At 50.3% G+C, this 15,677-nt stretch overlaps 1 protein-coding gene across 1 annotated transcript; it reads left to right on the forward strand.

Moving 5' to 3' along the window:
- Nucleotides 1-9,627: 9,627 nt before the first annotated feature.
- LOC100275607 (uncharacterized) lies at nucleotides 9,628-14,633 on the forward strand. The gene is made up of 6 exons (NM_001149657.2): nucleotides 9,628-10,066; nucleotides 12,884-13,425; nucleotides 13,509-13,595; nucleotides 13,687-13,743; nucleotides 13,854-14,211; nucleotides 14,305-14,633. The coding sequence occupies exons 1-6, from the start codon at nucleotides 9,833-9,835 to the stop codon at nucleotides 14,512-14,514; spliced, it is 1,488 nt and encodes a 495-aa protein (NP_001143129.2). The 5' UTR covers nucleotides 9,628-9,832; the 3' UTR covers nucleotides 14,515-14,633.
- The last annotated feature ends 1,044 nt before the right edge of the window (nucleotides 14,634-15,677 follow it).

Genomic DNA, 15,677 nt, shown 5'->3' on the forward strand with positions numbered 1-15,677 from the left:
TAGTGCGAAGTCCCGGCTCCGATGTTCGAGGCGCTTCGCCTCACTGACGTCGGTTGGGTGATAGTATCCCTGTAAAAACAGGGTTATTGGGGCCCGCCAGTCTTCGGTCATGATTAGGTGGACTATACGGTGGCCCTCGCTATCATTTGTTATTTGGAGCCCTTCGGGGCTCCGGACGGCTGGCGTGCCGATGGTGTGAAAGAATACGTCGGAGGGCAGGGGCTCGCCCCTGGCGGCGGCCTTGGCTAATGCATCAGCCTCCTCATTCTTGGCCCTGTCCACATGCTGTAGGGTGAATCCCTTGAACTGCCTCTCGAGACTTCGGATAGCCGCGAGGTATTGCATGAGCGCGGGGTCTTTTGCTGCATAGTCTTTTTCGACCTGACCGGCGACTATCTTGGAGTCTGTTTTGATGATACATGTGGTGACTCCGAGGGCCCTTAGCTTGCGGAGGCCGAGGATGACTGCTTCATACTCTGCTATGTTGTTTGTACATTTGTCGGATTCCAGAGCGAAGCTGAGGCGTGCTGCGTATCTGTGTTTGACTCCGGCTGGTGAGGTGATGACTGCCGCGACGCCTGCCCCCGCATGACACCATGCACCGTCGCAATGGATAGTCCAGACCTTTTCTGTGGATGGGTCCGGCTGTGTTACTGGCCCAGTCCAGTCGACGACGAAGTCTGCCAGGACTTGCGATTTGATGGCTGTCCTGGGCTCGAAGCTGATATGGTAGCCGGAGAGCTCGGCTGCCCACTTGGCGATTCTCACTGATGCCTCCGGGTTCCTGAATAGTTCGCCGAGTCCCCTGTCCGAGGTGACTCGGACCTTGAATGCTTCAAAATAATGGCGCAGCTTGCGCGAGGACATAACAACTGCGTAAGCAATCTTCTCCAGCTCTGTCATGTTGCATTTGGATGGTGTCAGGACTTCGGAGACATAATAAACAGGGCACTGTCTGACTGTGCCTTCGACTGTCTGCTCCTGCACTAGTGCCGCGCTGACCGCGTGCGGCGAAGCCGCGACATAGAGCAATAAGGGGAGCGAGGAGTCTGGGCTTGTGAGGATGGCCAGCTCCGCCAGGTACTGTTTTAATGAGGCGAAGGCCGCTGCTTGCTCCGGTCCCCAAGCGAAGTCCTTCGCGCCGCGGAGGGTTTTGAGGAAGGGTAGACTTCGCTCGGCGGACCTGGAGATGAATCTATTGAGGGCGGCCATCCTGCCTGTCAGGCGCTGGACGTCCCTGGCGGACTGCGGAGGCGACATGTCGACGATGGCCTGGATCTTGGTTGGGTTGGCCTCGATGCCTCGGCGGGACACCAGGTAGCCCAATATCTTGCCCTGGCGGACACCGAAAACGCACTTTTCCGGGTTTAGGCGGAGTCGTGCATCTCGCATGCTCGCGAATGTTTCCGCCAGGTCGGCGAGGTGGTCCTCCTTATTTTTGCTGGCGACGACGATGTCGTCCACATATGTGAATACGTTTCTGCCGACCTGCCCTTCGAGCACCGTTTTGGTGAGTCTGGAGAAGGTGGACCCGGCATTCTTGAGACCCTCCGGCATTCTGACAAAGCAATAAGTGCCGAAGGGTGTTATAAAGCTGGTGCTGGCCTTGTCTTCCTCCTTCATGTATATCTGGTGATAGCCGGAGAAGCAGTCGAGGAGGGACATGACCTCGCATGCGGCCGCGCTATCGACTATTTTGTCGATCCGTGGCAACGGGAAATTGTCCTTTGGGCAGGACTTGTTGAGACTGGTGAAGTCTATGCACATGCGCCATTTTCCGCTTTTCTTCTGCACCATCACAACATTGGAGAGCCACGTGGGGTAAGCCACCGGCTCGATGAATTTAGCCTCCAGGAGGCGATGCACCTCCGCCTTGGCGGCTTCTGTCTTTTCATCTGACATCTTGCGAAGTTTCTGCTTTTTGGGTCGCACCGAAGGGTCGATCCCCAGGCTGTGTTCGATTATGGCTCGGCTGACTCCGACCAGATCGAGGGCAGACCAGGCGAAGACATCTTTATTCTTGGCCAGGCAGCAGAGGAGTTTCTCTTCTTCAAGTGACGTGAGGTCTTCGCTGATAGTTACAGTCTGTTTGGGCGTGGCCTGATCGAGGGGGACAGTCTTGGTCCCGTCTTGGCACTGCAACTGTGCCTTGTCGTGCTGCTTGTTGGTTGGGCTAGCCGGCGCAGGGACTTCGCTCTGGGTCGTGAGACAGTGTACATTTCTCTGACCGGGCACGAAGTCCCGCTCTATGTTGCGCGCCGTCTGCTGGTTGCCGTAGATTGTGATGGCGCCCAGCGGGCCTGGTATCTTCATACATAGGTACAACCCGTGGATGGCGGCTTCGAATTTGTTGATGGAGCCTCGGCCCATAATGGCGTTGTATGGATATACCATGTCGACAATGTCGAAGGTTATTTGCTCACTTCGGGCATTGGGTGCTACACCGAAGGAGAGGGGCAACTCTATCTTGCCAACTGGAAAGGTGCCCTTGCCGCCGAAACCATACAACGGGTTGTCCGAAGGCTTCAGCAAGCTGTGGCTTATGCCCATGCGGTCGAAGGCGTGGAGGAAGATGATGTCCGCCTGACTGCCGTTGTCGACGAGGACTTTGTGTAAGTCCCAGCCTGCCACGCTGCAGTTGATGACCATTGCGTCGATGTGGGGGGCGCTGCGCAGGTCGACGTCTCGCGCGTCGAAGGTTAGCGGTATATGGGACCACTTCGTCTGCACGACTGGGCCAGTGACGGCGACATGGTTGATGCTGCGGTAGTGGTCCCGCTTCTGCCGCTTGGTGTCGAAGTCGGTGCTTGACCCCCCTGTTATCATGTGAATGACTCCGCGATAAGGTTGATCGGCGAAGTCTTCTTGCTTTGGGGGATGGGGAATGTTTTGGTGTTGTTGGTGTGGTGGTGGGGGTGGAGGAGGTACGATTTGTACTTCCTGATGATGTTGGTAAGCGTGGTGCGGTGGATGCGGAGCGGGGGCGTGGACGTATGGTGGAGGGGGTGGCTGGTAGTTATGCGCGACAATTCTGGGATTGTCGGCCGGCTGCGCCCTCGCCATTCTATCTCTGGTGGCCTTCGTCTCGGGGCAGTCTTTGGTCTGGTGGGCGCAGTCTTCGCCGTGGAAAAGGCAATAGAACCGGCGCGGTGGCTGCTGCGCCCGCCCTCGACCCCTGCCGCGCGTTCCATTTCCGCGGCCTTGTGGGGGATATTCCTGGCGGCGAGGGGGGTCGGCAGCAGGCTGTTGGTTGACGATGTTGTGGACTTGCTGCTGACTGCGGCTGTCTCGACTGGAGTCTGGCTGCGAAGTCCTTGTCCACGTGCGGCTGGACTGCGGAGTCTGACTGTTGGGTTTCCGTTGCGACTCGACCTTGCGCTGGTGGAGCTCTTCGGATTTGGCATATTTTTCGAAGAGCTGATATAGCTCCTGCAAGCTCTTGGGTGGATCCCTGATACAATGGCTGTAGAGGACGCCGGCCCGAAGGCCATTGATGGCGTAATGGATAGCGATCTGATCGTCGACAGATGGCAGCTGTGACTTGAGTGTTAAGAACTTGCGGTAATACTCCCGCAGAGTCTCCTTTTCCAGCTGTTTGCAAAGCGAGAGCTCGGCCAAAGCGTCGGTGTCTGGACGGTACCCTTGGAAGTTGAGGAGGAACTTGTCCCTGAGACTTCGCCACGAATCAATGGACAGCGGGGGCAATCTGGTGAACCAGGTGAGTGCTGGGCCCTCTAGGGCGATGATGAAAGACTTTGCCATTGTGGCCTCGTCCCCTCCGGCTGATGCAACGGCGACTTGGTAACTCATGATGTATTGCGCCGGATCGGTGCTGCCGTTGTACTTGGGGTATGCCCCCGCTCGAAAGTTGGCTGGCCAAGGCGTCACTTGCAGGTGTGGCGCCAGGGGACTTCGCTCGTCGAGGTAGTTGATCCCTTGGAATGGCGCGCCGTGCTGGGGGGCGTAGTCATGCTGGGGGAAACGCGGGTTCTCCGGCTGCGCCCGGTGCTGCAGGGGTTGGCCGTGCTGTCGGCCGAGGTAGCCTTCGCGCATGTCCTCCGGCTGAGCGCGTTGCTGGAGGGGTGGTTCTTGCTGCAAACCGAGGTGGCCTTCGCGCTGCATCAGCGCGATCTCGCGCTCGAGGTCTTGGGCTTTCTGCTCCTCGTCGCGTATCATTTGCCGCACTTTGGCTAGCGCGGACACACGCTGGCGCTTGGCCTCCAGTATCTCTTTCTGCCTTTGGAGATTGCGGTTCCTGAGGCGCAGGGCGCGCAGCTGCAGCTGTTCTTCTGTTGAGACGCCGAGGACCTCGCCGTCCTCGGTGAGGTCCGCGCCCTCCAGTGGGGCGAAGCCTGGGGGCGGCTGTGACTGTCCTTCGGTTCCGCAGGTGCGGAAGGTGTCGTCTTCGCCGGTGTGGGGAACATTGTCTTCAGTGGGCTCTTGGTGGGTGGATTGCGTGAGGACGAGGGCCTTGCCCTTTCTTGCGGCCAGCAGTGCTGCCTTCGCAGCCTCGTCAGCCTTGGGGTTAGCTCTCTTGGGTGCCATCGCGGGTGGTTTTGTCGTAGCACGAACGGTGGGCGCCAAATGTTGGAACTTGCTCTCTGCTGCAAGTGGGCCAACGGGGGTGAACAATGGCGACAACAGGGTTACGTGCACGGGGGCAATAGCTCTGTTGATCTAGCCCCTCACGGGCACTGTGCGGGGGTATTTATAGGTGTCTGAGCGCCCAGCGTCTTGTCTCAAGGACGCATGTGCCCTCAGACGCCTAGTTTATCCCCGGAATATTCCCATAAAGCAGGGTTACAAGCTGTAATTACAAGTATGCCTTTACAAGTCAGGCCCGTAATACAGAGGCGGCCACGCGGGGCCCGTTACAATGGGCCAGATCACACGCGGGCCTTGGGGCTGAATGAGGCCGCGCCGTGTGAGGACGTCGCCGCAGGTCTTCGTCAAGGTGTCGAGACCTGCGAAGGGTGTCCCTGCCCGCTTTGCCTCCGTCGGACCAGCGGCTGCAGCGAAGGCCTGGAGCGAAGGGTGGCATCTTTGCCTTCGCCCCAACATTTGCCCTCCGAGGGACCAGTTCGACAGAGTCACCTGGTGCCGAAGACGTCGCTAGATGGCGGAGACGCTGAAGGCCTGGAGCGAAGGGTGGCGTCTTTGCCGTCGCCCCAACATTCCCTTCGGTTGTATCTATTAGTGCTACTAACCAGAATTCTGAGTCTATCAGTGTGCAGGTGGAGCACGGGGGGATGTTGATGATCATGCTCCACCATCTGCTGAACCTGCTGAAAATTCTGTTTCTGAAATTTCATCACCTGTTGTGGAGTCTCATCCCCAGTCTCTTGCTGAAGGCCAAACTAGGAGGCAGATAGTTCGGCCCCAAAGACTGATTCAAGAGTGCAATGTTGCTTTTGCTTTGGCTGTTGTTGAAGAAGTTGATAATGTTCAGGAACCATTGAATTATTCAGAAGCTATATTGTCTACTGATAGTGAAAAGTGGATGGGTGCTATGCATGAGGAAATGGAGTCTCTTGATAAGAATGGCACTTGGGAACTAGCTCGGCTGCCTTCTGGTAAAAAGGCAATTAAGTGCAAATGGATCTTCAAAAGAAAAGAAGGTATGACTCCAAAAGAGCCTCCGCGCTTTAAAGCAAGGCTAGTTGCAAAAGGTTTTAGTCAGATTCCAGGAATTGATTACTCTGATGTCTATTCTCCTGTTGTCAAGCATAGTTCAATTCGTACCTTTCTTAGTCTTGTTGTTGTACATGACTATGAGCTTGAACAGTTAGATGTGAAAACTGCTTTCTTACATGGTGATTTGGAGGAGGACATTTATATGGACCAGCCAGAGGGGTTCATTTTTCCTGGAAAAGAAGACTATGTGTGCAGGTTGAAGAAGTCCTTATATGGTCTGAAACAATCTCCCAGACAATGGTATAAGAGGTTTGATTCATTTATGCTTTCTAAGGGCTTTCAGAGGTCTCAATATGATAGTTGTGTTTATCTAAAATTTGTTAATGGATCACCTACATATTTGTTGCTATATGTTGATGATATGTTGATTGCTGCCAAGAGCATGAAGGAAATCACTGCTTTAAAGGCGCAGCTTAGTAGCGAATTTGATATGAAGGATCTGGGTGCTGCAAAGAAAATCCTTAGCATAGAGATAGTCAGGGATAGGAAGTCTAGACTGCTGTACTTGAGCCAGAAGAATTATATTGAGAAGGTCCTTCGTCGTTTCAACATGCAAAATACTAAACCTGTGAGTACTCCGTTGGCTCCTCATTTTAAACTGTCTGCTAAACAGTGTGCTGAAACTGATGCTGAGCTTGAATATATGTCAAAAGTTCCATACTCTAGTGCTGTTGGGTCACTCATGTATGCTATGGTTTGTTCTCGTCCTGATTTGTCTCATGCTATGAGCGTTGTTGCTAGATACATGTCTAATCCTGGTAAAGAGCATTGGAAAGCTGTTCAGTGGATTTTTAGATATCTACGTGGTTCTTCTAGTGCTTGTTTATGTTTCGGTAAATCTGGAGATTGTCTGATTGGCTATGTTGATTCAGATTATGGTGGTGATTTAGACAGGAGGAGATCTCTTTCAGGTTATGTCTTTACTATTGGAGATTGTGCTGTGAGTTGGAAAGCTCGTTTACAGGATACTGTTGCTTTGTCTACCATAGAAGCTGAGTATATGGCAATTGCAGAAGTTACTAAGGAAGCCTTATGGTTGAAAGGTATATATTCAGAGCTATGTGGAATTAAGTCTTGCATTACCATCTATTGTGATAGCCAGAGTGCCATTCATCTCACCAAAGATCAGATGATTACTGAGAAATCCAAACATATTGATATTCGTTATCACTTCATTCGTGATATCATTGAAAAAGGGTTGGTGAAGGTATGCAAGATCAGTACTGATAATAATCCAGCTGATATGATGACAAAGCATGTTTCTGTTGCTAAGTTTGAGCTATGCTCAAACTTAGTTGGTATTATAAATTAGCCCTTAGTGGCTGTTGGCGCCGGCAAGATGATGATGCATTTGTTTAAGGTGGAGGTTGCTATTATGATGCTACAAGGAATTTGTCTCAAGGTGGAGTTTGTTGAGTTTGTGATCCAAATTCTGAAGAAGGCGGCCAAGTTGGCGAGCGAAGCGGAGGCCCGTCGCCGGGAGGCTCGGCACGGATCGTTTTAGGGTTTCACCTCTATAAATATCTTTGTAAGTCGCAGGAGATATCTATCTCAATGGTAAATCTCCTGCGATCTGTAACCACCTGAAAATAGCGAGAAGTTGCCGGCCGGCGCCCGTGGTTTTTTCCCCTTCACTTTAGAGGGGTTTTCCACGTAAATCCGTGTCTCCTCTGTGATTGATCCTATTTGTGTCGCATTCATTTATAGCAACTGCCAACCATGACAGATAAAGTTTCTCCACAGATTCGGGCCCTCTGAGTTTACTCATCCCACTGCAGCTGCAGGTGTAGTGTTTTCCGGTTCTTCATACAGACAAAGATGTATATGATTATAACAACTTCCAAAGTTTCAGTTTGCGAGAATTTTAACTATGATATTATACAACCACTTTGAAGTACAAAGCTTCAGTTCGCAAGAAGAAAACGTGTTCACATCAACCATGGCTCAAACTCATACGTGGACAACAGACTTTAGAAAATGTTTAGTATGTTGCCTGCTATGATCCGTTTTGTTTGCTTTACACTTGAAGAATCTTATCGTTGAATAATTATATCTCTAATTTTTACCTTACACTCTCTCTCTCTATATATAAGGAGAAAAGGACGTTGTAGGAATATTTTCGGACATTATAGCCAAATTTCGACAGCGGCATATCTCTTGATCTGTGAGAGCTTCTATGAAGCAGACTTTATTTGGTTCCATGAATTTATCATACTAGACACAAAGATAATATGTTATTTTAGTATCTTTTATTATTGATGAGATATGAGACTTCAATATTTTATATTTGTTAGTTACTTTTGTGAAAATGGTCACATCTATTGGATTGTCCGGTGATTTTTAGCCGACCAGGCCCAGCCAATGTCGAGGCTTGATAGTTCGACTATACACGTGTCGAACTGTCCGGCGCACACCGGATTGTCCGATGGGTGGCATCGGACCATCCAGAGCTGTCCAGACCAACCCACTTTCTTCGACCAGACCAACTTCGGCGGGCGCGACGCGGTTTCGATTCGCCCGAGCACATCTCCGACTCGCTTGTGTCAGGCATGATTCGCCCAAGCGCATCTCGGTTGACTGTGAGGTTAGGCCGAAACTGGCCTAAGTTTGGCCATACTTAGTCAAACTTCTTCACTGCATTTTGGATCGACTTGAGAAGTTCCCTAGCACTCAGATGGATATTGGTAGCGCCTAAAACAAATGACTAAGTGTTAGAAACTTACCTTTACTTTAATTTGCTTTTCTAAACACCTGTGCTCATGCTCATAAGAGGAGTGTTAGTTCTTATTAATGTGTTGAATATTTAATCACCAAAACAACCGAAAATGTCCCAAAGATACATTTCCTTTTCAGTAATTATTCTGAATAATATGAACGATGAATAGTTATTTGTGTAATAATATGACATTTTATTATGTATATGTGGAAAGTGCAAAATAATTTTCTTTCCGGCTTTCCGACTTGAGTTTATCGTTTTCGATTGTTTTCGAATAATCTACATATCCGATCCCGTATTTTTAATCGTTAGTTTCCGTTTCTTGTTTTCGTTCCATTAAAAATATGAAAACAAAATTGATTTAGATATTTTTGATCGTTTTTTCGACCGATCTGGCGAGAACGCGCAGGAAAGAGTGGAGTAGGCACACTTGTACTGCAGTGTGTGGGCCGGAGATTCGTACCTAACCAACATGTGGGCTGCGGCGGTCCGGCTCCGGGCCCGGTCCCCAGTGCGAGTCCTGACCTGAACCACCCGTTTCTCCCCCACCAACTTCGCGCTCACCTGGGAGCTGGCCCTCCGCAACTGAACTAAACTTTTTTCATGCCAAGTCTAACCTGCGTGTTGCCAATCTAATTGCCAGCAGTACTTGGTTCCTTTTTTTCTTTTCCATATAATAATAATATTGACGTTAGTGAAAAAAAACTTATCTGATCACCAGTAATCTGATCACCAGTACTACTACACTGACTAAAACAACATGTAGTCGTCTGATCCGGAGATATCTTATTAGGTAATGTTTTGGTTTGAATAAGGGCAGCGGCAAACGTAAAGATAACCGTTCCACTTCCACAGGGAGTTAATGGGAACGGAATCGACTATTTTCGTTTTTGTTTGGTTCCATGGCGGAGTAATTCGCAGGCAGTTTTTTTTTCTTATCGCGGCTTCCATGAGGAGAGCACGAATTATTAACACTGGTCATCTCACCCACTATTTAAAACTTAATTCTACAAACAATGTTAAACAATGTCATCTACAGTTTCACATTTTCTATTTTACGTGATTCATCGAAGATAGTCTAAATAAATAAACTGATGTGGTAGACTTGGTGGTACCGAGACTTGCCTACTTGGATCCAGCTCCAGCCTCCAAAAGAGAGAGAAGGCTATATATAAGAAGAGCACCCATCCAGCCGGCCAGCCCAACCTAAGTAGCCGCTGGTAGTAGTGGTAGAGCTGAGAGCTCCAGCTAACAACCTTGTGTCCGCTGGCTTGGCTGCTTCTCTCTTCTCCCTCCTCCTCCATTGCTTCCACTGCATGTGCGTCGTCCTTCATCATACCCCGATCAAGAAAAAAAGGCTAGCTAGCTAACCAAGTCCAGGTGATATATCGATCTCCAGCGAGCTAGCTAGCAAGGCTGCGCATGCCGTCGTCGTCGTCCATGGGCATGGGCATGGGCAAGGCGGCGGTGGTGAGCAAGAGCTGGCAGGAGTCGAAGCTGCTGTGGCACATCGCGTTCCCGGCCATCCTGACCGCCGTCTTCCAGTTCTCCATCGGCTTCGTCACCGTGGGCTTCGTGGGCCACATCGGCTCCGTGGAGCTCGCCGCCGTCACCGTCGTCGAGAACGTCATCGAGGGCTTCGCCTACGGGGTCCTGGTACGCGCCGCGCATATATGCAACGACTACACTCCCCCATCATCGGTTTTATTAGTGCGAAAAGAAAAGACATTTCTTTAGGTTCTTCTATTCACGTACAAAACGCAAATTACGACTTATTTGGCCGGATTAGGAGAAAGGACAAAGAAATCATTATCTACTGTAGAAGATCATATCGATATTGTTGCTTAATTAACGATGTCGAATGGTGGGTGGTTTGCACGTCCCCGTCCTTCTCTCACGTCCATATACGCATAGAACAACCAATTTGTTCCTTCCCATGGAGGCTTATATGAGAGAATTGAAGCAGGGACAAGTTAACCGGCGCGAACATGTACTACATTCATGCGTAAAAGCTAGCGATGACAGAAATACTCACTGTCTATTTCATAATGTTTTTTTCTTCTTCCAAAGGAGATAAACTAATCTCTGCTTAATTTTACTAATAAACCAGAGCTAACTACTAGCTAGCTCTTATAAAACGTGTTTGTATATACATTATAGACAGGTATATATATAGCTAGTATACGCTTTAGTTTTGACGAACCTACATGTCGCTTTAATTTGTCCGTGCACGCGTGTATGGATGTCACGTACGCATTGAATTGAAACGGGGTAGCCAGCTATAGCTAGCACGCACACGGCCGGCCGGGGGTGCGCATTGATTGAGCCGCACCGCACGCACAGTACTGCTGCTGGTGTTGGTGAATTGAGAGTACTAGCAGCTAATTCATCATTAATTAGGTCGAGTTATTCTCGGGACGAATAATAAAGCTAGGGAGGGAGAGAAAAGGCAGCACGTGCATGGCATAGTACATGAACATCTATCGTCGTTCATGTCCTGGCAGATATGGAAACGACGACAATAGCTGTGAAAACATTAACCACTGATGATGGCAGACATTGCACCATGCACATGTGTAAAATGGTAGTAGAGCGTAGAAGCAAGCCGGTCAACAACAAAAAAAAAAGGCCAATCTGAAAAAGGAAGCAACATGCAGAGATAGATAGATCATCGTGTTGCGTTCAGGCTAGCTGTCTCCGCGCTTTCTGGAGGTTGGTAGGGTAAGTAAAAGGAAACAGCGCGCGGTACACTTGTCTCCCGGTCCCGGATAGAAAGCTAGCCTATACCTCTGGCCAGCCACACACACAGGGTTCACCAAACAGGTGGGGTTTCAAAAACAAGCCAGCACCGATTAGCGACTAATCACGATTTATTGGCGTAAACCGGTAAAAATCGGCCAAATTCAAATCGAAACTACTTTTTTTGAATCTGCTGGTGCGTAGCAGCAACCAAATCAAAGGCGGCAAAAAAAAAAAAAGGGCTCGCGCCGCATTGACCAACCAACAATGCAAGCATCCGATCCGAGATCCATCGACGGCGACGACGAGTCGACGACACACGTCCCGACGCGTCCAGAAACCCGCCAGGATTCGCGGCGGTCGCTTTCGATCGTTTGGTGCCGCCAGGAAGTAGATGGATCCGATGCGAACTAGGCGATGTCTGTCTTTCTGTCTCGGCTCCGTCTCCTTCCTTCCTTTGATCCACTCACAATAAATAAAAAAGCGGTGTCTTTCTTGCCGCAACCAACGATGTGCAGATGAGCGGTCGTCATTTCTTTGACGACCATCTCCACGCGTTTATTGCAGTTCTGTGTAATGCATAGTACTCTACGTTTTGTTCATTAATTTCGTCATAGTAACCCAACCCAAAAAAAACACTACTGGCTAGCAGTAGCTACGATGAGTAGTAGTCCATTCCGTTTCTTTTTATTTGTCGCTGGATAGTGTAAAATTGTACTATTCAGCGATAAATAAAAAGAAACGTAGGGAGTAGTTGTTAAGATCGAGTCCCGTTCCCGTGGCAGTTTGCGCTCTGTCGGCTAGGGCGCACGGTCATGACTCGTGACGTGTGCACCGACCCATACCCTGTTATTGTCTGCTTACGAAGGAGTACTACTAATAGCGACGTTTTGGACACGGTCTTCAGATTAGAAATAGAATTTTTTTTTGCCTATTGGTTTAGGGCCGGTATCACGTTCCTGTCCTTCTTGCGACTACGTACGACAGCATTTTTTGCAATATCTAGAATAATTCGCCTGAAACAAACCAGCGCGCGTGCGTGAACCTTGCATAGCAGCAGGTAGGGAAAACGCACAAGCAGCTTCGATCGTCAACCGTAATCTCATTAGGGCATGTACAGTAGTGTTTAACGTGGAGGCTCTTAAGGTGTTTAAGGGGGTATTTGCAAAAAAATCTTAGAGCCGTCTCTCCGCAAAGAGACGCCTCTGGCTCGTAAACCAAGTAGCAACAGACGCCTCACTTCCCACTGTACGAATTTGTCGTCTGTTCTATCGATCTGATGCTATACAAATATATTTAATTCTGTATTTATTAATAGACTACGTTTGTAGACACTCCATTGTACAATACAATCTTTTAGTTGTCTCCTATGCTTAGAGAACCGTTTTGGTGTCTCTTCACTGTACATGCCCTTAGAGAGGGACATGTTCCATGCAAGTAGTGTACACAGCAGGAAACAAACTAATTAACATGCTGGTATATGTACTATTATTACGTGCCCATCATGAAACATGCATGTACAACTACACATCAAGTCGGGTAGGAAAAATCTATTGACGGGCGGAGGGCAACGAAAAACAAACAAATTTTCTAGCGCGCAAGTAACTACTATGCCATGCATTTACATTTACCGCGCTAGCTCTCTCATCAATTCTCAAACCAAAGTGACTAACAACAAGTGACGCGCCGGCCGCCGTGGTGCATGCATGGCGACGGCGACTGGCATGCGTCCAGCTGGGCATGGGCAGCGCGCTGGAGACGCTGTGCGGGCAGGCGGTGGGGGCGGGGCAGGTGGGGATGCTGGGCGTGTACATCCAGCGCTCCTGGATCATCTGCGGCGCCACGGCGGTGCTGCTCACGCCGACGTACCTGTTCACGGCGCCCATCCTGCGCGCGCTGCGGCAGCCGGCCGACGTGGCGCGCGTCGCGGGCGCCTACTGCCGCTGGGTGCTCCCGCAGCTGTTCGCCTACGCCGCCAACTTCCCGCTGCAGAAGTTCTTCCAGGCGCAGAGCCGGGTGTGGGTGGTCACCGCCATCTCGGGCGCCGCCCTGGCGCTCCACGTCGCCCTCAACTACGTCTTCGTCGCGCGCATGGGCCACGGCCTCCCCGCCGCCGCCGCCGTCGGGAACGTCACCTGGTGGCTCGTCATCGCCGCGCAGGTGGCGTACCTCCTGTCTGGGCGATTCGAGGACGCATGGCGAGGGTTCTCTAGGCTCGCGTTCGCCAACCTCGCCGCCTTCGTCAAGCTGTCGCTCGCGTCCGCCGTCATGCTCTGGTAACGCTAGCTTGATGTGGATTCTCTGTTTTTTTTAACTCGAGTGCAACCAAAATAATAATAAAAATGCTCTGTTGTTGCAGCTTGGAGCTCTGGTACTACACTGCGGTGCTCATCCTTGTAGGGTTCCTGAAGAACGCGCGGCTTCAGATTGACGTCATGTCCATCTGGTAACTAATTTTTATGAACTAAGCAGCCCATGCATCAGCCAGTTAGTGTTCTGACTCCTGACCAATGGATTATTATTGGTAAATTCGACAGCATCAATTACCAGCTGTGGACGCTCATGGTTGCGCTGGGCTTCAACGCAGCGGTGAGGTAGGTAAAGAACCCAGGGACACCATGCATGGACTGAGTACTCATCATCCAAGTCCCAACCAATCAAGCTGACACTGACGCATGCATAACCAATAAACGCTACTATTCAGCGTCCGGGTGTCCAACGAGCTGGGCGCCAACAGGCCCAAGGCGGCCAAGTTCGCGGTGACCGTGGCGGTGCTGACGTCGGGCTCCGTCGGCGCCGTCTTCCTCGCCGTGTTCCTGGCCTGGAGGACGGGGCTGCCGCGCTTCTTCAGCGAGGACGGCGACGTGCTGCGGGAGGCCTCCAGGCTGGGCTACCTCCTCGCCGGCTCCATCTTCCTCAACAGCGTCCAGCCGGTGCTCTCGGGCGTGGCCATCGGGGCGGGCTGGCAGGCGCTCGTGGCCGTCGTCAACATCGGCAGCTACTACTTCGTCGGCATCCCGCTCGCGGCGCTCTTCGGCTTCAAGCTAGGCATGGACGCGATGGTACTACGGCGCTCTTCTCATCAATGTATGCAGAATTATATTGCGTGGCCCGCCTAGCTCCTGATCGAATGAAACCCTCATCACTCCCTGCAGGGGATCTGGCTGGGCATGACGCTCGGGACTCTGCTTCAGACGGCTATCCTCGTGTTCATCTCGTACAGGACCAAGTGGGAGAAACAGGCTATGCGGGCCGAAGAAAGGGTCAGGGAGTGGGGAGGGAGGGCCGACGCCCTGCCGTCGGCCACGCAGGTCGCGCCGGCGGCCGAAGATGCGGGTCCACCATCAAATGCGAGTGCGACCTAAGTTCTAAGGTCGTTTAGGATTAATTAATGGCAGTGTTATGTGTAGGCATCAAGACTTTGCTGCAGCAACAGCCCGAACATCGCCACAGCGGACCGGACCCATGTGTACAGATTGATCGAGTGGAGCTTAATTAATTTATACAGTGCTGCCCGGGACCTCCGTTGTTTTTCGTTTTTTCCCCAATCTTGGCGACTTTTATCCCCACGTTTTTTTTGTTAGAAGTTCATACACTATACTTAGGTTCATGTTCAGTAATCAAACATTTAGAGCAAATAAACTATATATATATATATGTTTCCTTTTATTACTTTCAGTTCAAACAGTAACCACTCTGTTGTCCCTTCCTCTGACTTGTGTCTATGCAAATGGTGATCTGCACAATTGCGGTTCCGGTCTTCCGGAGAAAAAATACTGAGATAATATCTGCTAGGAACGATGTGCCACAACATATTTACTAGTGCTTTAGCTATAAACTTATAAGGTAAACTAGTGCTTAAACCTACCTTTAGATCATTTTTTTTGAAAGACGCGGCAAGAGAATTGCCACGTCCAAGCTTTATTAAGAGGAAAAAGAGAACACACTTACAGGCACTTAACTAGCCAAACAGCTCCCGAAAAAGCCACCCAAGAACTCAAGAATGAGAAAAAAAAGGATAAAGAACGCTACGCAGAGACACTAGCAACCAAAGTCAAAAGAATTAGCAATTCGTTGCTGCCCAAAAACATCCTTAATTAACCCTGCAATCACACACTCTGACTTCTCTAGGCTTTGGAAGGTTCTGCGGTTCCGCTCTTTCCAAATCTCCCACCAGAAAAGGATGATCAAACCATCAAACTCTTTCCTTGAGCATTTGTCGACTTTGGCTCTGCACTTGTTCCACCAAGTGTATATTGACGAAGATTGTGCCATCCCTGGCAGCAATGCGAGGTCAAGCCAATGAGAAAGCTGCGCCCACACCGCCCTAGTGAAGATACAGTTTTGGAACAAGTGGGTTATAGCTTCTGGTTCTTGTTTGCAAAGTCTGCAGATCGGATCATTACTCCAACCTCTTTTCTGGAGATTTTCAGCTGTTAATATCTTATTATGCAGCAGAGTCCATGCGAAGAAACGACATTTTGGCTCCACTTTCGCCTTCCAAATTGGTAATAGATTGCACTTGGCA

The sequence above is a fragment of the Zea mays genome, chromosome 1 (assembly GCF_902167145.1).
Source record: "Zea mays cultivar B73 chromosome 1, Zm-B73-REFERENCE-NAM-5.0, whole genome shotgun sequence".
In the NCBI taxonomy this organism is placed as follows: domain Eukaryota; kingdom Viridiplantae; phylum Streptophyta; class Magnoliopsida; order Poales; family Poaceae; genus Zea; species Zea mays.

Excerpts from the sequence above, each read along its gene's own strand:
- LOC100275607 (NM_001149657.2), top strand. The coding sequence starts at position 9,833 with ATGCCGTCGTCGTCGTCCATGGGCATGGGCATGGGCAAGGCGGCGGTG. Across the intron at positions 13,426-13,508 it reads GCGTCCGCCGTCATGCTCTG|CTTGGAGCTCTGGTACTACA; the intron begins GTAACGCTAGCT and ends CTGTTGTTGCAG. Across the intron at positions 13,744-13,853 it reads GGCTTCAACGCAGCGGTGAG|CGTCCGGGTGTCCAACGAGC; the intron begins GTAGGTAAAGAA and ends GCTACTATTCAG.